The following is a 27,103-nucleotide window of genomic DNA, read 5'->3' as shown; positions in this document are numbered from 1 at the left end:
GGTTATGTACCTTCCGTGATGCCATTCGAAGTCTGGTCGGGACGACGAAACAAGAAAGGCAGCGTTATTACAGACAGCTCCTCGAGCGCGAAAGGCTGAAAAAGCAGTAAGTAAAGTATAAAATATGGAATTTTTTGTGCATGTCAAGTAGCCCCTGTAGTCCACGTGGCTATTGGAAAAAGCCAAACTTTGTCAAGCCAGAGCGCCAAGGGTAGCTTTCGAAATGCTAGCGACCGGGTACAAATCTCTATTTGCAGCTAGCCGCCGCGGTGGCTCAGTGGCTATGGTGCTCGGTTGCTGGCCCGAAAGAAGCGGGTTCGATCCCGGCCGCGGCGGTTGAATTTCTTTGGAGGAGAAATTCGAGGCCCGTGTACTGTACGATGTCAGTGCACGTTAAAGAACCCCAGGTGGTCGAAATTTCCGGAGCCCTCCACTACGGCGTCTCTCATAGCCTCAGTTGCTTTGGGACGTTAAACCCCATAAACCAACCAACCTATTTGCAGCTAGGTGCCTAACTCTACAAGTAAAAAGTTAAAAATGAGTTAACCAGCTTACTACTTAGACAGTTGACCAGTTTTCTTGGTTTGCCAACACTAGTAATACTGTGCCTCAAATGCCATATTTTTACTCCAAAAAGCCTTTTTAATTTTTAAGGTGTTCCCTGAAACACCGGTACATTTCGTGTGTATGGTTACAAGGCAGAGTTTGTTTATGTAGTGAATGTGTGAATTGCACATGTCCAAGTGGCAGGAGCAAGTGCCTTCATAGAGTAGCAGGACAATATGAACCGTTACGAGGGGGACAATTTTTAATATTATTTTTATCCATATGGCACATACGAAAAAGTTATGTCATGATATGCATTGCCCTTAGAATGTGTAAAGAACAGTGTCTCTATGTTTTACAGAAATACGTAAAAGCTATCCCCCCCCCCCCCGCAATGTTTCTCTTCTGGCTGTTCAAGGCTTTTTGTTTCGTCATTTTCTCTCAGAATTCTTCCAAGAAAATAAAGTCACTCAGTAATATCTGCCTAAGTCAATGAATTGTGTGCATTCCTGTCAAGAAACTAAAACCTTGAGCGTTAAAGGTTTGCACCCGGGAGTCTTTCTCGGGAGTCTGACACTTTGTTATAGTTCACGACAGCCTAATGGGACATTTCTACAGTCGAGAGATATTTTAAGCTCCACATTCTTATCGAAAAACGGGTAATACAAAACCGCACCAAACAAAAAGAAACAGTTTTTCGGCTTAGCGGATTCGCTCACATCTTATGGCTTCCCCTTTGAAGTCTTATTCAAAACTTCTTGCGTTCAAGAACAGCTAGATTAACACGAAAACTGTCGTCTGATGATTAGGCTTAGTTAAGTAAGGTTACGTTGGCTCATAGGTGCACTGGGGGAAAATGCTTCATATGCTAGTTTACTGCTTTCTTTTAGCAATGTTTTTAAGGCGAAAACCTTTAATGTCTCATCGTTGTGAGCAGCAGTTGTCGACAGAAATGTCAACTTTTCAGTTGGTTCAAACGGTCATGATGTCACAGTGCGCCAATTTCAAACGGGGCCAATTGTACTTTGGCTAGTAACCATGCAACCAATTGAAGGGATCACATAGTGATGCTCCAAGTAAGTGGAACTGAGCTTAGTTAATTGCCTAATTACCCAACTAGCCTAATTAACTTTTCTAGTCAGGCCATATAAATAAATAAAACCGAGTAGGAAATTGGTCGAGCTCGGTAATCGAACCCCGGTCTTCGGAGTGCGAGACCAGCATGCTATCCACTCTGCCATGCCAGCTCGATGGTTTGGAATGAACAAAGGTGCGTCTAGTGAATACGGTGTCTTCGCTCACTGCCATCCTCCTCCCTTTCCTTCCGGCGAGGTTTAGGTGTCCGCCCATATATGCGAGACAGATACATTTCCTTTCCTCAAAAACCAATTTACTGACGAGCGAGGCATAGAACCGAATGGGCGATGGCGTTCTATGGACTCCCTGGCAGCATTGCACGACACTGTCGCGTTCCGCTCTTAGAGGCGAAGCTTTCCATCTGAACCACACATTAGTGACCGCACTTTAGGTAAAAAAAATGCACCCCCCCCCCCCCCCCTGAATTTTGCCGGGGTTCCACCGAGATATGGGAGACAGTTACTGCGTAATTTTCTTTCCTGAAATACAATTTTTATTTTCTTCATTACGGGCCATCTTTGTCTTTCTGCTTTCACTCCCACTTCCTCCCTTCCTCTACGGTGCGGTTCAGGTGTCCACCGAGATGACAGAGAATTACTGCGCCATTTCCTTTCCTCAAAAAGCGTTGCGTTCAAACGGCAAGGCATCGCGCCGAACGGGTGGTGGCGTTCCGTGGACTCCCTGGCAGCGCTACAAAACGCTGTCGCGTTCCACTCCTAAAGGCGAAGCTTAAGCGTCATTGATTAGCCGTTAATTAGTATTCAGGCACTAATCAGTAATTAATCATTAATTAGTGATTTGTCATCACTTAGTAATTAGTACTCAATTACATGTGACGCCACCAGTTCCACAGAAGCAGGCAAAGTGGTGCGGAAAACGCTTTCGCATCTACGCACTTTAGACAGTCAAAGTGCCCCCTGAAATTTTTTATTCCGGTGGAACAAGGAAAATGAGTGATGGATTCTTGATTCCGAGCCCCCGAAATTGAATTTTCTGCTACAAAAATGTCTACCAGTGATGCCAGGTTTTTTAAACAAGGCTGGAATGTCTTAGTGCCTTGCATCTTGCTATTTGTTAGCATGCCAAGGCTACTCATAGGCAATCTAATTCAACTGCCCCACTCCGCCAGCTTTCTCATATCTACGGGCGTACCTCTACGTCAATTCTGCAATACTTTGTTTCTGGTACTCTTCCATTATTTTTTTTGCGTCTTTTAGTTTGCATTCTTAGCAACTTGTTCAGCCGCACTGCCCCTGAGCCCAATTTTAGGCTTCGAAAGGTTATACGTTTCCTTTGATGAACTAGCCCAAAATCGAGAACACCAGCCTTCGAAACACGCCCCGAAGGAAGCTTTCGATAGAACGATTTTTCTTAATTTCGTAGCTTCCGTGGCTTGCAGTGAATCCACATTTGAGTTAAACAAAGCACAGAAACCATACAGGAGGACTGGGCTTGTATACACACAGTGAGCGATGATTTCAACAGTGCTGACACGTAGGCTTCTTATCCCATAGAGGGCACGTAAATCATGGACATTCGACAGTATTCGAGAACACATCAATAAATACATTTGACTGAGTCCTTTTTTTCTTAGCGATACGGAGGGTGCTCTACTGAACTAGCCGCGTGACCTGGCTATTTCGGCAGCCTTCTTAATTTCCTTAAAAAAACAGCTCGTTATTTCTATCAAGCATTTCGCACCATATAAATCTTGATGCACAGTTCTTGAAGAGGCCATCTCAGCATTGAACTCCTAAATGTCTGGAAACAGCTCTGTGACATTTATAAAGGTGATTAAATTTAGTCTTTCATTGCTCCTTCGACCAGGCTTACGCTAAAAAAAGCTCCTGCGAACACTGCTAACAATTTGTACTTGCAATATCTGCAGCAACACTTTTGTTTTGTAAATAATTCGCGAACGCGTGTACAGCTCATTCGGTTGAAAAGCCACCGGCGTCGTAGCTGTCGGCACCACGCGTGGGAAAAAAAAATTATGTGGCGTTCAACTACTCTTAAACCTTTTTAGAGAGCAAAAGCTATGGTGTATGGGGCAACTACACGCGGGTTGGCATCGGTAACATTAAGTGCGTTCTGTTCTGGACGGTGGACAGGCAACGCGCCCACCCTGCCACCTTGGCATTTGGTAGTTATAGTTGATCGCGAGATAGTGTGGTTGCTCAACCAATGAACGCTGTCGCCAATTGCTGAAATGAAATTTTATGAAATTTCAGGAAAAAGACAAATGAATTTTTTTCCAGATGTCATCGGCAAATAAGAGACATAGTGACGGTTCAACAGCGCTAACACACACAGGCCAAGAAGAAGACAAGACACACACAGCGCTGTGTGTGTCTTGTCTCCTTCTTGGTCTGTGTGTGTTTGCGCTGTTGAACCGTCACTATGAATCTACACCAACTAGCCCAATCTGCAGTTCTTCTACAAATGAGAGACGAAGTGGATACAATCATTCTCTTCTTGCAGTCATCACTGCTATGCATTCGGTGCAACGATGCCCGAACTATGTCCATAGAGCCCAGCAAGAGTAACGTGTCCGGCATCGGCGCCTACCGGGAAAGTGCAACCGAGGAGACAGGCAAGAAAGCGCTGCCGAGCCAACTCGGCGTCCGCGATTCTCGTGCAGGCACCGAGCCGAGGCGGTAAGTAGCCGGTGGCGGACTCCAAGCAAAAAATACGCTTGTGCTTCTTTTCTGGCAAACAACTTGAACCATTCGACATAGCCGATGTATAGAGGACCGCCCAGGATGATTTGCGCTGTCGCCGACACTGCAAGTGCTTGTTCATGTGCACGACAAGAACGTTACTAGTAATCGGTGAATGACGAATCAAGAGATATGGGAGAGGCATTTGCCCTGCAGTGGGCGTAGTCAGGCTGTAGATGACGACAAGCTCGCATTCATTCCCTGAGGCAATCTGCCCTCTTTCTGTTCCTTAACTCTACATTTATTGCTTTCTGCTCCATGCCTCATTGCGTTTTCTTAATTTTTGGCGGAGTGCCTTTCGTTAGCCTTCATGTTTCTGCCCCACAGGTAGTAATGGTGAGAAACAGCTGCTGCATACTTTTTTCGTGACGTCCCGAGTAGGCCACGAGAGATGGGCTGGTATCCTTTCATGACATTACTAACCATTTCAGACATGAGCGGAGGATTTACCCACCCCCGGACAAGCAATTGGTGAAGGAGCAGGAATGCGTCTGGCGACGATTGCAGACTAGATGTTTCTTCAACCCATACGTGTTGAGCAAAATCTACCCGGACATTCAGCAGGAGTGCAAATGGTGTCAGGAATTGGCATCCTATGACCACATATTATGGGGCTGCAGCATAGCACCGCCACCGGCGCATATTATGCGTGATCCTTCCCTCGAGCAGTGGGAGGCCGTGTTGGACAGCTCAGACTCGGTCGTACAGACCAGGGCCGTGGAGTTTCATTGTAGTTGGACGGTTTGATGCCTGTGTATGTGTGATGTATCGATGTGCAAAGTGATTCACGCATCGCTCATCGGTGGGAGAGAGAGGGATATAAAGCCGCTGCTGGGCTGCCCAATATGCCAACATGTGGTGACCTAATGCTACTTTTACATTCGGTCTCGTCTCTCTGGCGGAAAGTTTCCATCCGTCACGAGGTCCGCCAAAGGGCGCTGCGATCCCGTTCGTCTTTTAGTTCGTCTGCGGAGAAAGCGGAGCCATCCCCCCACGCAAGTGCGGGTAGCGGTTGCCGATTAGGGGCGGTGGTCCGATAACGCTATCGAGTTCTACTCTTAAAAGCGAAGCTTAAGCGTCGTCCAAGTTGAACTCCGGTCCTCTTGCACGCGAGGCGGATGCTCTACCTCTACGCCATCGCTGGCGAACGTAGTAAAGGATTTTGCTTAGTGCCAAGGCTTGAACAAGGAGGCAGGTCTGAGCCTAGTGGAGGCCAAAGTGTCATTTGACTACATGACGGACAAGATATGCGAGAGTGTGACATGTAGAAGAAGATTGGTTGAGAGTGTGTATGTATTCGAACGAACCGAGTGGCATGTGAGGCTTCGGGGACGGGTTGCGAGCAAAAGGATGGTTAGGGGTTAAGAGTGGCCGAGCACGAGAAGTTCAGACTTCTGCGGTCCAGGGCTGAGGCAGGCCTAGGCGAGAAAGGTGGAAATAATGTCGAAATTCTGCTAAAAAGTGGTCTCCACATAACCTCGGCGAGCTTGAGGAAAACCAGGGAGATCTGCCACCGGTTTAGACGTTGAGCAGCCCGCAAGTTGCCGTGCCAGGGCGCACATGTAGAGACTGAATAGAGAGACAGCTCTCTGCGTAGCGCCCCGATCAGATTTGAAGGAGGAGGAGGGATAGGAGTAAACCTAAGACGAAAACAACTCATAGACATGCAAAGCAAAACGGGAGGCCTTAAAATTAACATGCAGAAAACCAAAGTAACGTTCAACAGCCTCGCGAGGCAAAAGCAGTTCACACTTGATAGCGAGGTGCTGGAAGTGGTAAGGGAATGCATAGGGCAGGTAGTGACCGCTGATCCGGATCGTGAGGTAAGTAACCGGAAGGATAAGAATGGGGTGCAGCGCATATGGCAGGTTCTCTCAGATCATGAATGGCAGTTTACCAATATCCCACGAGAGAAAAGTATACAACAGCTGTATCTTATCGGTACTCTCCTATGGGGCAGAAACGTGGAGGCTAACGAACAGGGTTCAGTTAACTTAAGGCCAACTCAGCGAGCTACGGAAAAAACATAGTAGGTGCAACGTTCAAGAGATCGGAAGCTGGCAAAATGGGTGAGGGAACAAACGCGAGTTAATGACATCCTAGTCGAAACAAGAGGAAAAAATGGGCTTGGGCAGGGCATGTAATGCGAAGGCAAGATAACCGCTGGTCTTTAAGGGTAACGGAGTGAAAGGCAACGGAAGGCAAGCATAGCAGGGGCGGCGGAAAGTTAGGTGAGGTGGCCGCAGGTGGCAAAGGGCAGGGTTAATTGGAGAGATATGGGAGAGGCCTTTGCATGCAGTGGGCGTAGTCAGGTTGATGATGATTCAACATTTTTGTGCAACCCCTGTTATTTCACACTAGCAGGTCCAAGATGATTAACCATGATTTTATTCCTCACGTGCCAGTCTACTTTTTGAGCTGTACCTTTAACCAGCTAAACAAGATCACCAGTAAGGGCCTTGACTCATTCCCTCGGATCGACCATGTGCTTACCTGGCAGAGCGATCTTTGGTGAAAGGAAGTCGTGCCAACACAAAGAACGTTTTAATCAAGTTATCTTATGCCGCCTTCGCACTGGACGTATGTGCAGTCTTTGTCAAAAGTTTTGAGCCCAGGCGGTTTTCTTCTTAGCCTTGTAGTGGGACTACCGAAGCATTCTGGGAAGCCCTACCCATTGGAGAAGGCAGAGCCAGAAATCTTCTTACCCAGATGAAATTTGGAGCACTGGAGATGCATCACGAACCACACAGTGAGGCTCAGAAGCAAACCCCTTGGGCTCCAAACTTTTGACAAAGGCTGTACCTTACACGATTTCATACTCATGAGCAACTAACAATAAGGCATTTTACAGTCTTGTACGATGAACACATTCATTTCCACCCCGACTTTCAAGAGAGAATGCAATAGTAGACTTTTCGCGTAACGACACTGTAAGGCTTTGAAAACTAGTACTCCGTTAGCAGAACAGTGGCCGCCGCGGTGGCTCAGCGGTTATGGTGCTCGGCTGCTGACCCGAAAGACGTGGGTTCGATCCCGGCGGCGGCGGCTAGAATTTCTTTGGAGGAGAAATTCTAGAGGCCCGTGTACTGTGCGATGTCAGTGCACGTTAAAGAACCCCAGGAGGTCGAAATTTCCGGAGCCCTCCACTACGGCGTCTCTCATAGCCTTAGTCGCTTTGGGACGTTAAACCCCATAAAACCAAACCAAACCAAGCAGAAGAGTGAAAAATTGCCAACCCTCTGTTTGGTGCATGATAGCTTTTGCTTGGCGGGTTATAAAAGTTTTTCTTTTGCTCATCTTCCTCTTCTGCATCCTCTTCACTGCTATTCCAGCCAAAGTCATGGCAGACTAGCCGGTCGCCAATAATGCAACGGCATATGCTGAGAGGTGAGTGTTCACTGAGGGTTTCAACGCTGTCGCTAGCTCAGCGGTGTATCGGCTCTGCGTTTTCGGCCGATTTGATGAAAATTGACGTGCCTCTAAAATTTCTGCAGGGACAAGCTTGTCGAGCTTGGAGCGCACCGCTGCTCCGGTTGTGGGATAGCCGGCAACCACGTCCACATTGCAACATGGGCTGCTGGCCACTGCCGGTACACTTGCTTTCCCATCTCGAAGCGGTGGCAGCTGCAGTGTCCACGCCGCACCTTGGGCTCCTGGCCGGCGCTCCATCCATGCTGCGGAAATGACGAGGTGTCGCACTTTTTTTGATACACTTGCTTTCCCATCTCGAAGCGGTGCCAGCTGCAATGTCCACGCCGCACCTTGGGCTCCTGGCCGGCGCTCCATCCATGCTGCGGAACTGACGAGGTGTCGCACTTTTTTTCCCTCATGCCTGTCTACGGCTCAACCCGGAGGCGTCATAGACCAGTTCATAGGCGTCATAGACCTCCGGGTTGAGCCGTAGATTTAGGCGTCATAGACCACCTCAGTTCCGCTGCATGCGGAACTGAGGTGGTCTATGACGCCTACGTCTACGGCTCTGTGGTCTGTGAGGCCTCCGGGTTCAGCCGTAGACGTAGGCGTCATGGACCGTTCAGGTCTGCTGCATGCGGAACTGAGGTGGTCTGTGAGGCCTCCGGGTCGAGCCGTAGACGTGGGCGTCATAGACCACTTCAGTTCCGCTGCATGTGGAACTGAGGTGGTCTGTTAGGCCTCCGGGTTGAGGCGTAGACGTAGGCGTCATAGACCAGTTCCGCTGCATGCGGAACGGAGGCGGTCTGTCAGGCCTCCCGGTTGAGCCGTAGACGTAGGCGTCATAGACCACTTCAGTTGCGCTGCATACGGAACTGAGGTGGTCTGTGAGGCCTCCGGGTTGAGCCGTAGACAGGCATAAGAGAAAAAAAATGGCTGAGGCTTAGCTAATGTTAAGCCTAGTCAGATGCGAAGCATATTGATGGCTAGGCTTGGTAATACATGGCTTTCCTTGGTTGAATACTTGGTTAATTTAGTACAACCACTAGAAGCCTTCGTCGTGGGGGAAGACAACGGCATAGCTACAGCGGAACGCAGACTAACCCCGAGACGCGCGTTGGGTGAGTGCCTGGATTGCTACGGAAGCCGCGTCTGCCTGCGCGGTGGAGCGAGCGTTTCACCTACACCGAGTGTGAACGCGCGTTCGAAATGCGCGGGAGATGTACGTCACCATACCACGTGATTCACACGGCGTGCAACCGCAGCGACGGCACAAGTTGGAGCCCCGTCTCTCATCTGTCGTGACGTCATTGTGTCACGTGGTGTGACGTCATGTGTCACGTGATTTGGAGCCGCACAACCACAGCGACGGCGCGAGGTGCGCCCCCGTTTCTCCACTGCCGTGACGTCAGCGTGTGACGTGGTGTGGCATCATCGTGTCACGTGATTTGGAGGCGCATAACCACGGTGAAGGGCTGAAGTGGTAGCTAAAGTAGTATGCTTCGCATAAAAGTGCGACTCTACACGGGGGCGCAGCTCTCGCGGGGCTGCGACATACGTGGACTTGTGGCCATAAAGCATAGACTGAATCTAGAGCTTATAGACTGTAGCGGGGAACCAGGCATGTGATCCATCGATACCTCCGGGTCGAAGTTCACGGCGATACGAATAAAGGCAGCCCAGAAACCAACTGGAGCGAGTGAGGGGGCAAGTTTTCATCGCGGTGCGCTCTATAGCAACGGATGCGCATGAAAGCCGTGCACGTGACTTCACGGGCTCACAGCTCCAGTGGAGGCCGGATAGGTTGATTAGAAAAACTTTCGCCGCGCTTCAAGTCGCAAGCATGGCGGCCACTATTACAAAGGTTCAGACTCTATACTTTGGTAGATATCCTTATTAGCGTCCCAAGAGAAGCGACGCCATTTTTAGTTGGGTACAAAGTCGGCAGGGAACCTCCGCCCAAAATCAGAACCGCCGCGCAGAATTTCTACACGACAAAAATGTAGTTCGTAGTTAAACAAGAGGGTAATCACAAACTCTAAAATTTTGATACCTGGCTTGTTTAACATATAGTCAACACTTTTACTGTTGGGGTTGACCAGCGGACTAATACAGGGGACCTATTCTCGACACGTATGGCCGCCAATCGGCGGCATAGTTCCTCTGGGTCCATGTAGGAAAAAAAAAAACTGAGGAGGAAGCATCCGGCGACAGCCTTAGACGAGTCATAAAAATCGTCCACACGTCCACACAGCCTTAGACTAGTCAAAAAATGGTCCACACATGCTCTCTGACGAAAATAAAGTTTTTCCATCCATCAATTCTCGCGTGGAATAGTGTTGAACTGCCATTCGTGATATGAGCGAGACTACTAAATGTGCTCCACCCTGTTCTTGGTTTGGTCTGGTTTTTTGGGGTTTAACGTACCGAGCAACTCAGGCTATGACGGACGCCGTAGGGAAGGGCTCCGGAAATTTCGACCGCCTGGGGTTCTTTAACGTGCACTGATATCGCACAGCAAAAGGGCCTCTAGAATTTCGCCTTCATCGAAATTCGGCCGCCGCGGCCGACATCGAACCCGCGTCTTTCGGGTCAGGAGCCGAGCGCCGTAACCACTGAGCCACCGCGGCGGGCACCACCCTGTTCTTATTCTTCCAGTCGATTTCTTCCCGTGATCCGGATCTGGGGTCAGTACTGGCCCTAAGTAGGTGTATCACATCACATCGTGCACCGCACTACCAACTGTAAACTGCTATTCTCTTCCGAAACTGCTCAACTCTTTTGCACACAAATTTTCAGACCAACCGCTTTGTTCTGCCTCTCAAAGCCATTGATTATGTTTTGGAGTTCACCCCTTGAGTGACTTAGCAAGAAAATGTCATCAGGGATTCTGGCATTACTATATCATTCTTCATTAAGTCTTACCCCCAAATGTTCCCAATCCAGGCCTCTGAATACTGCCTGTAAACACTCGGTGAATAGAAATGGCGACATCGTCTCCCTGCCTGATACCATTCCTGTTTGGAATTTTTTCCTTACTTTATGGAGGAATATGGTGGTTGTCTATGCTTATGCCTAGTTCCTCTTGACCGCTTTACGGCTACCGCCGCTCTTTACAGTACGTTTGATTCTCTCCGAATTAAATTTCCTTGAGAAGTACTTTGATTTGGGCTAGTTGGTTCATGTCTTGAAAGTAGTTCGGACGGCGCGAAAACAACAAAGATAAAGAAGACACGAACGCGCCCGTCCTGTTGTGTTCGTGTCTCCTTTGTCTTTGTTGTTTTCGCGCCGTCCGAACTACTTTCAAGATAAACTTCCTTATATCGGGTACGTTCTGCTTATCGATTAGCTGTGATAGTTACGCCACTTCTCTTCTTTCTGGGAGGTTACTTTCATGCTTCGATGTCTCTTATAGAGATCTTTCGCCTCCCCAGAGAGCTTGCCATTATCCTGTCTGAGCATCCGGAGCCGCCGCGGTGGCTCAGTGGTTACGGCGCTCAGCCGCATATCCGATGGACGTGGGTTCGATCCCGGCCGCGGCGGTTGAATTTTGATGCAGGCCAAATGTCAGTGCATGTTAAGGAACCCCAGCTGGTCGAAATTTCCGCAGCCCTTCACGACTGCGTCCTTCATATAGCCTTAGTATCTTTGGGACATTACACCCGCATAACTCATAAGCCATGTATGAACATCCTTCCGCCTACTTCTACTACACGAGCCGTAATGACAGCCGTGACCTCATCTTTCACTGGTGAAATATTAATGTCCCCGGACTGAGTTAAAGCCGAATTCCTGAATTCCTCTAGATTCCTACTTACCGCTAACTCGTTGATGGGCTTCCATCTCTTTAGCTTCTTCCGTGCCCGATAGTCTAGGATAATTTAAGAGCTTGTCATCTATTTGTCGCTACAACGCACTTCTCCGAGGACCTCCACATCCTGCGCGATGCCAGAGAGAGCGGACAGGATGAAACTTATTTCATTTTTTAGTGTAGCCAGTGGGGCCCTTGCACGTCCAATTTGTACTCTGCGGTTTCCTGGATGAATGTATTCATGATACTTAAAAGCTTTTCTCTCGGCTACTCCGCTAATACCCCACCCTCTGCTATTTGTAGAGCCCATGTCATAGTCCGTCACTGCCTGGTCTCCAGCCTGCTTCTTTCTTTCTTTCGTTAGCATTCAAGTGGGCCATCTGTACAGTGCACTGTGTTTTTACACGATAGCGTATACAGCTCGTTCAGTCGAGAAACCGTCCGCGTAGTAGTAGTCGGCAGCGCTTGTCGGAAATAATCAAGCGCTGCGTAAAAATATGGTATCATGGTAATTTGTGGTTCTAGAATGTTGATGGTTAATTGGTGTGTGATAGGAAATGACGAGTTAAAGAATTCTTGGAATTGTATAATTAATGAATAAATTAAATATAAAAAAGTTGGAAAATGGGGTTTAAAGGTGTCAAAATGCTCTTAGAATGAAAAGCCAACGGTTTAGCTTGTAATTCAGGAACTTTTGTGGTTAAATAGTCAGTTATTGAACCGATAAAAATGTGTTTTGAGAGGCCTCCTAGGGACTTCGAACAATTTGTCGAACGGGCAAGGTGTAGCGCCGAACGGCCGATGGTGTTCCGTGGACTATCCGGCAGCGCTGCTACAATCTATCGCGTTCCATTCTTAAGGCGAAGGTTATGGGTGCTCAAATTTTACTCTGCTCATCGCTGATTTCAAGTCTTCATAGATGTCATCACGGCTGAATGAGAGCGTAGGCCTGCTCCACAATCAGTTTGCACCTCTTAATTAATGACCCTAATTAGTGTTACAGGGCAGACCTCACTCTGTTTTTATTCAAACTGCAGAACCAGCGACGATGTAGCTACACCTGTCTGCAGCTTCTGGTGTGCCTTCGTCACGTGGGTGCCAGCACATCGTTGACATTCGGACTACGCGGCGTCAACACATGGCAGGTGAGGGGCGTTGCCGAACTCTTTGTGGTTGCGTTGCTACGCGCATTTCCGTGTTTGTCTCTGTGTGGTCTCCGGAAATGAACCTTTAATAGCAGTCACAGCGTGCGCTATATCGACGCACTACTCGACGGCATCTGGTGGAGTGAAGTGCAATGAAGCTTGCATATGTGGTCCACACAAGCATTTCGAGGCACACTTACGGAAGAAAGCATACGCTAAAAGGTTTCTCGAAGTCAGTGCAAGTTACACCTCATGAAAAGCGCCTTAGGTACCGGCAGTCATGGTGGCGTCAAAAACTGTGCAGCTTTCGCGTTACGCACACAATGGAACGTACGGTGACGAGCCCACAGTAAACGGGATCTCTTCTTTTCGACCTCAAAATTTGCAAAGCCAAAAAAAGTGTCACCTAGTTTTACGCTGAGTACATTTTCCTACATTCTAGTTCAGTTCAGCTTGACAGCTGAGATCTCAATGCTGTGGGAGACCTGATGTTTCGTTTAGCTCTCTAGAGCGTGACAACCTCTGCTCGAGGAGACGTTTGTAGGAGGCATTCATAATTAGATCTGTCTTCCATAGACCCTAGTATGACCAGATGGTCCAGTAGGACATCCACTGCAAGACCCATCTCTCTAGCAGTCACTGGCCTCGTTGGCCTTGTCTTGGAGTCTTCATGGCGCATCGTCGTGTATTCTTTGTAGGAACTTTCTTCATTGCCCTTCCGTTTGTAGTTTTTGTACCAGCGGCTGCACGGTCGTGCACTTGCTCTGGACTCTCACCAGCGCCCGTGGTCATCTCGACCTTGCTCCTGCTCTCGCACGCTGCGCTACTTGTCTACGTGGCCAGACCCGTTGATGAGGGATTCGTTGCCCTGACAGGCGAGTTCTTGGGATGTTGCACCATCCAGTGGGTGAAGCCGGCGCGTTGACTTCCGGCATCTGAACCAGTGATGCGCAGGTAAAACCTTTAGATTAACAAAATAAACAGGATAAATTGCAACTATCAGACCACTCTGACGAGCTTCGGACCAAGGGAAATGATAATTGGCCACTTGCTGGGGGAATGATTACCTTAGCTGTTTACGCATCACTTTCAGTGTCAGTTTCGTCGTGATGTGAAATTGCACCCATAGAACCGCTGGGCTGTCTGAGAAGGTACAACTGCGCGGGCGCAGTTGGCACCTCTGGTTGGGCAAGGCTGTGGATTTACCCGCTTCATACAACACAGGGTAGTTGCTCTCGTTAGCTCTTTTGATTTGTTTTAAGCTGTTCGCTGTAGTTTCGTTGCAGCCCTCTTCACGCTGAAGCATTCGCATGTCCGCCGAGTCTTTCGATTGAGGCTTGATAGGCTTGTGCTGGCTTTCTGTAGCCGCCGTGGTTGATACGCTCTTGATTACTTAAGTCTGACTGCTTAGCCTTTGTAGTAGCAATAAACTTCATTGCCCAAATGAGCGCGCGAGAGTCTTCGCCCAAGGTGGGCCGCGTCCTTAGTCCAAGAGGCCATGTGCATCAGCCGTTTGCTGCGCCCTCTCCAACAGCATGACTGGACCTCCTGGTCACGGCTGGTCAGGCAGGTCACACAGTCCTCTTCGGAATGTTATTGCGCAGGTTGCACAATTTCGCGCTTTTTGTTTGGCACCTTGGAGTGCTTTGAGTTGAACTCGTAGCTCATGGGCTACACCCTCTTCGTTATGAGCCTGTCTCGCACAAATTTGATTGATCAACCATTTAGCTTTCTCCTGGTGTAACCTTGATTCTTGGTTTTGGTATCTATTCTACTTTAAATTTTTACGCCTTTTTTAGCTGATATAAAACTACTTTCTTTACCAGGGTTAACTGGTTAATTTTAGCCATATTTTATAGACAACCATCAGGGACGTGACTGTGTGCCCTTCACACAGTCCTTGTATCATCGTCACCACTAATGATCCCCACCTAACCACGGCTCTGGACACTTCACAACGCGAAACTAGCTCGCAATTGCAAGTCATATCGTCAAAAATACCAACTTTAAGATGAAATGTGCAAGCACTTCCCTGGAGAAACTGCCACCGTCAATCTTCTGAAGCGTGAATGCCGTTGGCTGGGCCCTTGTTTTGTGCTGAACACAGATGATCCTCAGCCTTCACGTAGGTATAGCGATATATAATGATCAATCTACGGACAATGTGTTGTTGATCTACCACGCGCGTGGTTTGAATTTATTTAGTTGACCCAGATTACAATTAAGCAGGCTGTTTTTATTTTCTCTTGGGTTTACCCTTTTCACCGGGGCAAAGAGAGAGATGGGGGCAGGTGATCTCTCTAGGAGCTGTCCCCGACCTTCGAAGTGCTTGCGAATTATAGGAACATAAGACAGAAGATCGTCTGTCTGTTATGACCGGTGCTGTCATGAATCGATCCGGGTGTCATAGCCTTGTGTCATAGAAGTGTGGACTCCCAAGTGGCGTATGTCACCTGATTGGTTACTTACTGTGCTTCTACTTTTCCTCGAACGAAGTTTGTCTAACTTGCGAAAAGAAGTGACTCAAAGAACTGTACAAAAGTAGATAGGACAGGTGGCACAACACCATTTGAATAATGAACGCAAGCATTCGCTTTTACTTTCTCACCTCTATCACCACTAAACTACATGTCATTGCTCACTGCAGCCAGCTGCTGTCTCCCGTCAGGCTCACCATCTGGCGGCCCAAAGGGTACGTACTTGATAGGGATCAATAATCACCAGTCAATGATTGTCTGGTTTTAGAATTGTTACCAGTTTCTTGCCAGTCTCAAAGCAGTGTGTGATCTCAACCTATTGAAGCTATGCAGTGAAAACTATGCTGCTGTCGTTGCCTCCTTGTATCTATGCGTATGTCAAAGGTGTTCTAAAGAGCGTTCTGGGCAATTCGTTTTCGCTTGTGTTTTGAGTTTTGGGGGTACTCGTGGATAATTAGTTTAAGCCACAACCACAAATGATGTCCATGAAAATTAAAATAGCGCTGAAACTATTTGCTTTCGAGAGACTCAAACTTTGCACTCTGCGAGAGCCATGGAAAATTCTGTAATTAAGAAACACAGTCAACGCAAGTTTTATTACTCTGTTAAGATACGACTAAACAATAAATCGATAAAACTACTACCTATTTGCGGTTCAGAGAAGATATTACCGATATAACAAGCACGAAGTACGCGGGCTATGTTCTCAACTCGTGTGGTGCGGCAGGGGTTATAAGCGCACAGTTGTGTGCTCCGCGCAAACATAGTCCGCCTAGCGACAGGCAGATTTTGAAGACAGCTCTACGTATTACTCTGCCAACGATAGAGCAGAAAGCCCCCACGCGATTGGCTGAAAGGAGCTCCTATTCCTGCTGTCCGAGGCGAGTTAAAAAAATTTAGTGGAGAGTCGTGGCGCATAATCCAATTACCGGCCCGCCGGCCGGCCGGCAAATAGTAAAATCGGGCACACAGTGTGATAATTCGAAGTTCCAGCGAATACACGGATCGTGTACAGCAGGAGCACAGCTAATGGGCCCAATATGGGGAATGTATTGGCAAAGGCTGATTTTTTACAAAGGATCACAGCGGGACCTTCCGTTTCCGATAGTGGGCCGATTACCTGTGCTGCTTGTATATATCGAGTTGCTGCGACAAAAAGACGGAACTCATTCATAATCGTCTTCAGTGCGCCTTCAAGTCTCCCGCGGTGCCTGTGAATATCTCCAGAGGGAAAGCTATTCGAGGGTCGCCATTTTCTTGAGGGCGCGATATCTTCGCAGTGTTGAGCAGGTTTTGTGACACTCGCATTAAGCGTTTTTTCTTTATTTTAAGGCAGCACAAGCTTGCAGCCGGCACGGAACATTTGTCACTTGGGTGCGGCTTGCTCTGCTGGGAGTCAGGACCGCCTGTATCTACCGGCAGGTGTCAAAGGACGCGCCGCAGGTGAGACAGAGAGCCAACACCCCTTTGAGGGCGACCGATGGTCTTGTTTCCAATAGTGTGTATATATATAATATAAAGAAAGAGTTGAAGTACACTTCTTAGAGAAACATTTATTTACCGACGGTTTCGGACGGTGGACCGTCCTTCATCAGGGTAAGGTTCATGAAGGACGGTCCACCGTACGAAACCGTCGGTAAATAAATGTTTCTCTAAGAAGTGTACTTCAACTCTTTCGTTATGTTATCAGCAGTCGAGCTTTGTTTTTTCAGCGCATATATATATATATATATATAGGATGGGGGTTTGTTAAAGGCACTGGGACCTCAGGAGCAGGACGGCAACAGTCCGTGGTCGGCGAAGGCGAGAACACAGCACGCGCAGCGATGGCAATGCCGCCGCTAAACAGAACGGTCCTCTACGTCTTTACGATATATATATATATATATATATATATATATATATATATATATATATATATATATATATATATATATATATATATATATATATATATAGTAAGAACGTAGACGACCGTTTGAAACGCTTGAAACAATTTATTGACGTTTCGACCCTGGAACGGCTACTACATAACGTGCCAAGATTTTCCCCTTTTTTTGCTGCATTCTATATATATATATATATATATATATATATATATATATTTGAGTTTCCCCGCGCTGATCCCGTAGAGGGAAAATGGGTTGATGGTAATCATTGCTGAAGGATGCCTGACGTCTTGCAGTTTCGAATTGCTCAATCACATTGCAAAAGGACACTTCTGGAGAGGTTCACTTTTTATAACAATTAAAAGCACAAAGGAAGATACAAACAAGGAGAAAACATATTTACACTTGACTGACTCGACGTGACGAAACCAGCCCTCGGTCCTGCCGAAACAGCTGGTTTTAAACCCTATGGCCCCGCCCTCGGTGAGGAGAATAACCAATCAGGTACTGTACAAACGTCCACCCAATAACTCATTGGGGAAAGGAAAACATCACCAATCAGCAATTTGGAAAGGATAACACAACCAATCAATGATTGGGGAAAGAAGGTAACTTATCGCGACACCGTACGCATATGTACTCTTTCTCCCATAACGATTTCGGATAATTATGCTTTCCTTCTGCGAGCTTCCCGAAGACTCTCACTTTCCCAACGTCCGGTTGACCCAAGTTCATGGAAAGTTATTTCAACCCATCTGTTAAGCATCGTCGCTCCTCATGCTTGCAGCTAGCGTGGCAATATCCTGTTGACCGCGCTTCAAGATGTCACCGCACGCCGCTTCAGACATGGGACAAAAGCCACGCGCTGTGACGCGCGTCCGCCTCGCCGCTAGCATGAGCACACAGGATGCGACCTAACGAAACCGTCCCTAAAGGGGGTTTGACCTTTCCCGTAATCCTCCGCTATCCGGCGCCTCCCTTATCCCGCTGGGTTGTCTCACCCCATTCTCTGCGGTTGTGCGGAGGGCCCAAGAGAAAGAAAGTAATGGGCATTCAATAGCGCGAACCGGATGCGGCAAAATAAAATACAGCACCGCGAACTTCACTCCTCCCAAGCAAGAATGTCACACGGGCACTTGTTGTCAGTGGGACATGAAAGTTCAGCCATGGCGTCCGACAACAAAAGTACATACACATGCACACGTACGCTGGCTGTCCTGTCAATCCACCAACACGCACATATACGCGCACTTAGCGGTTAGTTCAATCCGCTCACACAAGGCTGGAAACCAATCTGCACATTCCACAACCCACCATGTCAGATCCGGACACCAAGATTGGCCAGTTTGGTCCCAACCTCCTGCACCCCGAAATGGTTGTCGCAGGGTTTACTGATCAGATTATCACCTCCAAACAAGTACATACAAATCATCAAGGAATTATCTTCCATATACACTAACCACTATCGGTTAATCAATGCTGCGGTCGCTAGAAGAGCAACAAACGATTGCTCATGCCTGGAAATTACAGCTCTTCCTCGCTTTCTAGGCGAGAGAGTGCATCGGCACATTTGTTTAGGGAACCCTTGATATGCACCATCTCCAAGTCATACTTTTGCAAAGGAAGTGACCAGCGCATCAACCGCGCACTAGTGGACGCTGAGCGGATGAGATAGGTGAGTGGGTTGTGGTATGTTGCGACCCTCACTTTTACGGCGCCGCGGTGGCTCAGTGGTTATGGTGCTCTGCTGCTGACCCGAAAGACGCGGGTTCGATCCCGGCTGCGGCGGTTGAATTTCATTGGAGGAGAAATTCTAGAGGCCCGTGTACTGTGCGATGTCAGTGCACGTTAAAGAACCCCATGTGGTCGAAATTTCCGGAGCCCTCCACTACGGCGTCTCGCATAGCCTTAGTCGCTTTGGGACGTTAAACACCATAAACCAAACCACAAAACCAAACCTTTCACCCCGAATAGCCACGTATCTACTTTTCCCAGGGCCCACACGACTTCAAAAGCTTCTCTTTCAATTGCTCACAAAAAGGAAATGATAAGCACAAGTTCCCTCTGCTGTGTGTTCAGGGATTAAGATTTCAGCCGCGCCCTTCGGGGTCGCGTTCGTCTGACCTTCCCTTTAGCTGCGGAAGCGTGACGAATGCAGTCGCCCCTCGCGTTAGTCACTCCCTGACCCGTGCCTCCGCTTCTGTGCTCCGTCCAGACACTGTGAAAGCCTCGGAAGCGCGTGCAGTGCTGAATCGTACTACACAACAACGGACTGCGAGCAAGACGATTGCCCGTCCCCCCTTCACACTTTGAGCTGGCTGCACTGTCCCCCTTCTGACCCGTCTGCTGACACCGCAGACGCAGACGGGTTTCCCGTGCCCTTGCCTGCAGCCCGGCGCCACAAACTTGCCGTGGTGGCTTTCGACGTCGTCCTTTTCGGGAGATCGTCCCACACATTTTCGAAGTCTCTCGCGGTTGAGTGCATGTGCAGCCATAATTCTTTCTCCTTTTTCGAGACCTGACTGCATTTGTCTTAAGACAAGCCGACTCTGCTATTTTTTCCCGTCGTGGCCTTTTTGTGGACTTACCACCACTTTTGCCCTTAGACGACGACTTCGTAGCAATTCTGCTGGGTTTGTTCTCTGACCTACCCGCACGCGTCGCACGATCAGAATCTACGCTCTGATACGCTATGCGGTTCCTTTCTTTAGGCTCTGGAACATCCTCATCGCTCTTTAAATCAGTGCCAGTTAGCACTGCTAACTCAAGATATGAGCCTTTCCTTTCTTTTTGCTCCAGCTGTGGTGCGCTCTTTTCTGCTTGCTACGAGCCTTCCGCGTGCACCTCGGGGTCAATAACCATCTCTTTAGGTTTCTCCCGCACACTAAGGGTGGACCTTTCTCCGGCTTGACGAGCAATTATCTCGTTGGCGTCTAAGCTACGCACTGACTCCACGCAAAAGACCTGCGGACATTTCACTGCCTCTGGGTTATGCGACCCTTAACTCTGATGATTGTCCTGTTGTGTTTTCGCGTCTTTCCGACTGCCTTCGAGCTCGCCTGGCTCATCTTTGAAATCAGGAAAAGAGGATGTATCTTGCGGCATTGCCGGTTCCTGAGCTATGGCGAAGACTGCGGCTACTGTCGGCTCCGCATTCTCATCTTCCTCAAACTCTGCTACGGCCTTAGATTCGTTTCCATCTAATCTGTTTACGGTGCTCAATTCTAGCTTGAGAACGGTCCTCTCATGTGCCTTATCTGATTGATTGGCCTTATCAACAATCATCTTCGATTGGGAACAAAGCTTGTCAGGCACCAGCATTTCCACATGGGCTCCTAGTTTCTACACCTCTGTCCTCACAGCTGGAACATTTTGTTCTCGCTCAGAGTTCAGACGGTTAATCATTAAATGCCCAAAGTTCATGCAGTGAAAACATTGACTGCCACAAAAACGATATCACTATCCGCTTTCGTTCCCTGCCGAAATTTCATCTATATCTGAGCAAGCTTTGTCTTTTCTTCCTCAATTTGAAGTTTCAACTTCTCAATCTCCAAACGTCTCATCATGCCCTCCCGATCGTACCGTACGGCAGCCATCTCCATTTTCCGTGGTATCATTTCTAGTACGTAAACACTACACCGACATGGTGAATTCCGAGAAAGCAGAAAGGTCTCTTACCTCGCTGGATGCTTTCCTCTGCCACGGTAATCTCGTCGCCCTGAGTGACGACAGCGGGTTCCTCGATGCGGATGAGTTGAGCCCCGGCTCTCACGGCAGCTGGCTGATTGAACCTTCCTGATGATGTTGCCTTGCAGCTTGCTTTCTCGATGCGACAGCCCGGTTCATTCATCAGCTTGCTCACGTCTGCTTCGTTTGACTCGCTGGTCGCCTGGTTCTTGTCTTGAACCTCAACGTGGACGGCTGGTTCCTTCCGCAGCTCACAGACTTAGCACCTCCACGACACATCGGTCGCCTGGCTCCTTCAGCTCCTCGCTGAGTTGAGCCTCCTACGTCCCGTTGACATTGACCAGCAGTCTCAGAAGCTTCCAACGTCTCTCCGTGACGCTGACTCACGTTCCTCCTTTAGGACGTACCGCTCTGCAGCTTGTCCACTGACTTGATCTTCCGCCCCTCCGTCAGATACCTCGAGCAGAAGGACGTAGCAGAACTGTCGCGACTGTGCCAGTTGAGTTTCCCCTCGCTAATCTCGTAGAGGGAAATTGGGTTTATGATAATGATTGCTGAAGGATGCTTGACGTCTTGCAGATTCGAATTGCTCAATCACATTGCAAGAGGACACTTCTGGAGAGGTTAACATTTTATACTAATTAAAAGCACACAGGAAGATACAAGCAAGGAGAAAACATATTTACACTTGACTGACTCGACGTGACGAAACCAGCCCTCGGTCCTGCCGAAACAGCTGGTTTTGAGCCCTATGTGCACGCCCTCGGTGGGGAGAAACACCGATCAGGTACTGTACAAGCATCCACCCAATAACTTATTGGGGAAAGGAAAACATCACCAGTCAGCAATTTGGAAAGGATAACACAACCAATCAATGATTGGGAAACGAAGGTAACTCATCGCGACACCGTACGCATATGTACACTTTCTACCATAACGATTTTCCACCTAGAAATCGGAGTAAATGAGCGATAGATGTTAGCTTTTTTTTCAGTAGAGTGCAATGCGGGCTCCATGATAAATTGCGGTCGATCAGGATCCCTAGGAAACGATGAGTTTTGCTGTAAGAAATGACTTGACCGTCGATGCGTACCGGATATGGAGTCATACATTTACGTGTAAATGCCACTAGCGCGCACTTTTCCGGTGAAACGCTGAGACCATTCTTCTGGAGATAGGAAGAAGTGATCGATGCTCGTCGGTCCAGTCAATGCTGGAGTTGTACAGAGCTCTATTTGTCGGATGCTTGCGGTACAGTACACCTGTACTCTCAAACACGTGCAAAACTAACATGCGTGCCCTCCAGTCAGTACAGGGTCAGGCCCTTCGCACATGCCTAGGTCTCCCTCGGAGCGCATCAACACTGGGTAGCATTGCACTCGCCAAAGACCACCCGATCTCTACTCATATTGTCCTAGACTGCTTGCGAATGCACATACGTCATATCTCAAGGATTCCACAGCATCACCTTGCGCCTCTGCCACTGCAGAGACCACATTCTGCATTTGCAAAGGTGATAACGACGCAACAGTCGTCGATCCCACAACAGTTCACCCCGGCCGCACTACCTCCCTCTCCTCTGTGGTGTATGCGGCTCCCATGTGTGCGCCTTGCTATTCCGGGGATAGCGAAGAAGTCAAATTTATAGACGCCGGCCATTAAGCAACTGACACTGTCCATGCTCCACTTCGAATATTCGGACCGTACTCACGTCTATACGGATGGATCAGTAACCTCTACTAGTTCCGCTTGCGCTGTGGTCGTTCCCGCACGACAGACTCAAATTCACCAACAAATTTCGCATCAGACTACCTCTACTGGAGCAGAGTTGGCCGCACTTCTTGCGTCGGTACAGTATATCTCACAACAATCACCTCAAAAATGGGCTGTTTTCTGTGATTCAAAAGCTGCCCTACAATGTCTTCAATCTTCCTTGAGACATAGCGACCATCAGCAACTTACAGCGGAGATACGATATCTGCACCACCAGGCAATCGAACAAGATCATGAAATCATCTTCCAGTGGGTACCAGGCCATAGCAGCATTGTTGGTAACGCCTTAGCTGACGATGCTGCTCGATCGGCTCACGATATAACCAACACTGTCCGCATACCACTGACAAGAGCCGACGCAGCAAGGCACCTTCAACTGCTCGCCCGAAACCTGACTGTAACGTCGTGGTCTGCCCCTGGAGGTTGGACACCCCGCTCGCACCACTTCAACCTCTTGCTCCAACATCATATACCATTCGGCCTCCCCTGCAGTGATACTACGTTGTTGTGCCGCCTGTGGCTGGGAGTGGCGTTCACGAACGCCTATTCCCACCTCATCGCAATGGCTGACTCTCCTGCGTGTGACCAGTGCGGTTGTGACGAAACGATCAGCCACCTCCTCAGTGACTGCCCTCGTTTTGAGCGAGAGCGCGGTTTCCTAAGTGCTTCTCTGCTCCGCTTGGACTCACGTCCTTTAACAGAGTCTAACGCTCTGGGGTCTTGGACACAACCTTCCAGACAACGGAAAGCGGTGAAAGCGCTCCTGACTTTCTTAAGAGACTCGGGGTTGCATTCCCGCCTATAATCATTAAGTTTTCAGTGCGCGCCCTCTGTCTCTGTGACATAGTTGTCGCTGGACACTTAGACAACTCATTTCCTTGCCGCTCTTTTTCCTTTTTTTCCCTTTTTCCCCTCCCCAAGTGTAGGGTAGCCAACTGGGCATCGCCTGGTTAACCTCCCTGCCTTTCCGACCTTTTTTCTCTCTCTCTCTCTCTCTCTCTACCATAATGATTTCGGATAATTATGCTTTCCTGCTGCGAGCTTCGCGAATACTCTCACTTTCCCAACGTCCGATTGACCCAAGTTCACGGAAAGTTAATTCAACCCATCTGTAAAGCATCGTCGCTCCTCATGCTTGCAGCTAGCGTGGCAATATCCTGTTGACCGCGCTTCAAGCTGTCAACGCACGCCGCTGCAGACATGGGACAAAAGCCACGCACTGTGACGCGGGTCCGCCTCGCCGCAAGCATGTGCACAGAGGATGCGACCTAACGAAACCGTCCCTGAAGGGGGTCTGACCTTTCCCGTAATCCTCCGCTGTCCGGCGCCCCGCTTATCCCGCTGGGTTGACTCACCCCCTTCTGTGCGGAGGGCCCAAGAGAAAGAAAGTAATGGGCATTGCACTAACACCAACCTGATGCGGCAAAACAAAGTACAGCACCGCGAACTTCTCTTTTATATATATATATATATATATATATATATATATATATATACATATATGAAAGAAGCCAACAGCCACAGAAACCAAGGGGCAAAGGGGATTTTTAATTTATTTACTTTGTGGTGTTGATCAATTTTAGAATATTACTGAATATGTGATCGCTTAAAGCAAATTGATTAGAAAAGCAGAAGAAAAAACAACCACTGCCGCCGGTGGGATCCGAACCCACGATATATATATATATATATATATATATATATATATATATATATATATATATATATATACCATGCTTAACGTTTCGACCAGTCCCTGGTCGAAACGTTGAATAAATCTGTTAAGTTTTTCAATGTGACTTCCCCAACTTATTATATATATATATATATATATATATATATGCCATGTTTCAAGACCCCACCACTACACTTTCGTTGTTCCCCAAAACAAATTTGACGAACTCAGATTGGCATTATGATATGCTTGCACAGGAAAAGGTATTCAGAACGAAATACAATCCTACAAGTGTTGCATTCGTTTTAGGGAGTCTACTTCCGAGCACACTGATGTTAAAAGGGTACAGGAATCCTGGCTTTGAGTTTGTTCATTGGCCACTGAGTCCGCCATCCTCGGAAGTACAGCTAATAGGCCCAATATTGGGAATGTATTGGGAAAGCTCGATTCTACAAAGATCATAGTGACACCTTCCATTTAAGATATTGGGTCGATTACTTGTGCTGCTTGGGAAAGTGCTCTTTGGAAAGTCATTGCGTGGATTGCGCAATTGCGGGGTTTTTGTTTGGCACCTTGCAGTGCTTTGAAGTGAATTAGTAGCTCATGGGGTACATCCTCTTGGTTATGAGCCTCTGTCTCGGACACATTTGATGGGTCAACGATTTAGCTTTCTTCTGGTGTAACCTTGATTCTTGGTTTTAGTGTATATTCTAGTTTAAGTTTTTACGCCTTCGTTCAGCTGATACACAACTACTTTCTTTACCAGAGTTAACTGGTTATGTTTAGCCATAGGTTGTAGATAACCATCAGGGAAGTGACTGTGTGCCCTTTACACAGTCATTGTATCATCGTCACCAATAATAATCCCCACCTAACCACGGCTCTGGACACTTCAGAACACGAAACTAATTCGCATTTGCAAGTCATGTCGTCACCAATACCAACCGTAAGATGAAATGTGCAAGCACTTCCCCGGACACACTGCGACCGTCAAACTTATGAACCGTGAATGCCGTTGGCTGGCCCCTTGTTTCGTGCTGAACACAGATGATCCTGAGCGTTCAGGTAGGTATAGCAAGATATAATGATCAATCTACGAACTATGTGTGGCACATCTACCACGCGCGTGCTTTGAGTTTATTTACATGACCCAAATTACAATTAAGCAGGCTGTATTTATGATGTCTTGAGTTTACTCTTCTGACAGGTCCAAAAAGATAGAGGGGGGGAGGGCTGAGTGGGTGATCTTTCTAGGAGCTGTCTCCGACCTTCGAAGTGCTTGCGAATTATAGGAACATAAGACAGAAGATCGTCTGTCTGTTGTGACCGGGGCTGTCATGGATCGATCCGGGTGTCATAGCCTGGTATCATAGAAGTGTGGACGCCCAAGTAGCGTATGTCACATGATTGGTTACATTACTGTGCTTCTACTTTTCTTCGAAGTTTGTCTAACTTGCGAAAAGAAGTGACTCAAAGAACTGTTCGAAAGTAAACAGGACAGGTGGCACAACACCATTAGAATAATGAAAGCAAGCATTAGCTTTTACTTTGTCATCTCTATCACCCCTAACCTCCATGTCATTGCTCACTGCAGCCAGCTGCTGTCTGCCGTCAGGCTCGCCATCTGTCGGCCACAAGGGTACGTACATGATAGTGATCAATAATCACCAATCAATGATTATCCGGTTTCAGAATTGTTACCAGTATAATGCCCTTCTCGACGTAGTGTGCATCTGAACCTAATGATGCTATGCAGTGATAACCACGTTGCTGTGGTTGCCTTCTTGCATCCGTGTGTGTCAAAGGTGTGCTAATGAGCGTTCTGGGCAATTCGTTTTCGCTTGTATTTTGAGTTTGGTGGGTCCTGTGAATAACTAATTTCAAAGACAACCACAAATTATGTCAATAAAAATTCAAATAACGCTTAAACTATTTGCTTTCAAGAGTCTCAAACTCAACCCTCTGCGGTGGCCATTGAAAATTCTGTAATAAAAAAAACACAGTCAACGTAATTTTTGTTACTCTGTTAAGACACGACTAAAGCAATAAATTGATAAAACTGTTACCTATTTGCGGTTCAGAAAACATATTACCGATATAACAAGCACGAAATACGCGGGCTAAGTTCGCAACTCGTGTGCTGCGGCAGGGGTGATCCGCACAGTTGTGTGCTCCGGTCAAACATTAGTCTGACTAGAACGAGCAGATTTTTGAAGACAGCTCTACGTATTACTCCACCAACGACAAAGCAGAAAGCCCCCACGTGATTTGCTGAAAGGCACTCCTATTCCTGCTCTCCGAGGCGAGTTAATAAATTTAGTTGGGAAGTTGTGGCACTTAATCCAATACGACGTGTAATAATTCGAAGTTTCAGCGAATGCACGGATCGTGGACCCCAGCAGCACGGTTTAGTGAGCCCAATATTGGCAATGTATTGGCAAGGGCCGGTCGTACAAAGGATCATACAGACGCTTTGCAATTCCAGTATTGGGCTTATTACCTGTGCTGCTTGTATATATCGAGTTGCTGCGATAAAAAGAGAGAACTCAAAATCGTCTTTAGTGTACCTTCAAGTCTCAGGCGGTTCCTGTGAATATCTCCAGATGGAAAGCTATTCGAGGGGTCTTCATTTTCTTTAGGGCTGAGCAGGTTTTGTCGCACTCATATTAAACGTCTTTTTTATTTTAACGCAGCACAAGTTTGCAGCCGGCACGGAACATTGGTCACGTGGGTGTGGCCTGCACTGCTGGTCGTCAGAATCGTCTGTATCTACCCACAGCCATCAAAGGACGTGCCGCAGGTGAGACAGAGAGCTAACAGCGGTTTGAGGGC

The 27,103-nt window shown here is 47.9% G+C and overlaps 1 protein-coding gene across 4 annotated transcripts; it reads left to right on the top strand.

Moving 5' to 3' along the window:
- Positions 1 to 27,103, top strand: LOC149347650 (uncharacterized). 4 transcript variants are annotated; one of them, XM_089587246.1, is made up of 8 exons: positions 1 to 106; positions 4,165 to 4,340; positions 7,898 to 8,093; positions 12,663 to 12,770; positions 15,418 to 15,462; positions 16,584 to 16,690; positions 25,866 to 25,910; positions 26,965 to 27,103. In XM_089587246.1, exons 2-8 carry the CDS (start codon positions 4,204 to 4,206, stop codon positions 27,086 to 27,088), a joined length of 762 nt encoding a protein of 253 aa, XP_089443372.1. In that variant the 5' UTR covers positions 1 to 106; positions 4,165 to 4,203; the 3' UTR covers positions 27,089 to 27,103. The 4 variants fall into 4 exon arrangements, with proteins under 4 accessions (XP_089443372.1, XP_089443368.1, XP_089443369.1 ...); XM_089587242.1 differs by lacking the exon at positions 1 to 106 and having other exon boundaries at positions 4,089 to 4,340; XM_089587243.1 differs by lacking the exon at positions 1 to 106 and having other exon boundaries at positions 4,089 to 4,340; positions 16,580 to 16,690; positions 26,965 to 27,090.

The sequence above is a fragment of the Amblyomma mixtum genome, chromosome 4, assembly GCF_055824585.1.
Source record: "Amblyomma mixtum isolate Tamu chromosome 4, ASM5582458v1, whole genome shotgun sequence".
NCBI classification, from domain to species: domain Eukaryota; kingdom Metazoa; phylum Arthropoda; class Arachnida; order Ixodida; family Ixodidae; genus Amblyomma; species Amblyomma mixtum.
Note: the sequence above shows the minus strand (reverse complement) of the source record. Positions and strands in the feature narration are given on the sequence as shown.

Excerpts from the sequence above, each read along its gene's own strand:
- LOC149347650 (XM_089587242.1), top strand. The coding sequence starts at position 4,126 with ATGAGAGACGAAGTGGATACAATCATTCTCTTCTTGCAGTCATCACTG. Across the intron at positions 8,094-12,662 it reads CATGCTGCGGAAATGACGAG|AACCAGCGACGATGTAGCTA; the intron begins GTGTCGCACTTT and ends TTCAAACTGCAG. Across the intron at positions 12,771-15,417 it reads GCGGCGTCAACACATGGCAG|CCAGCTGCTGTCTCCCGTCA; the intron begins GTGAGGGGCGTT and ends TGCTCACTGCAG.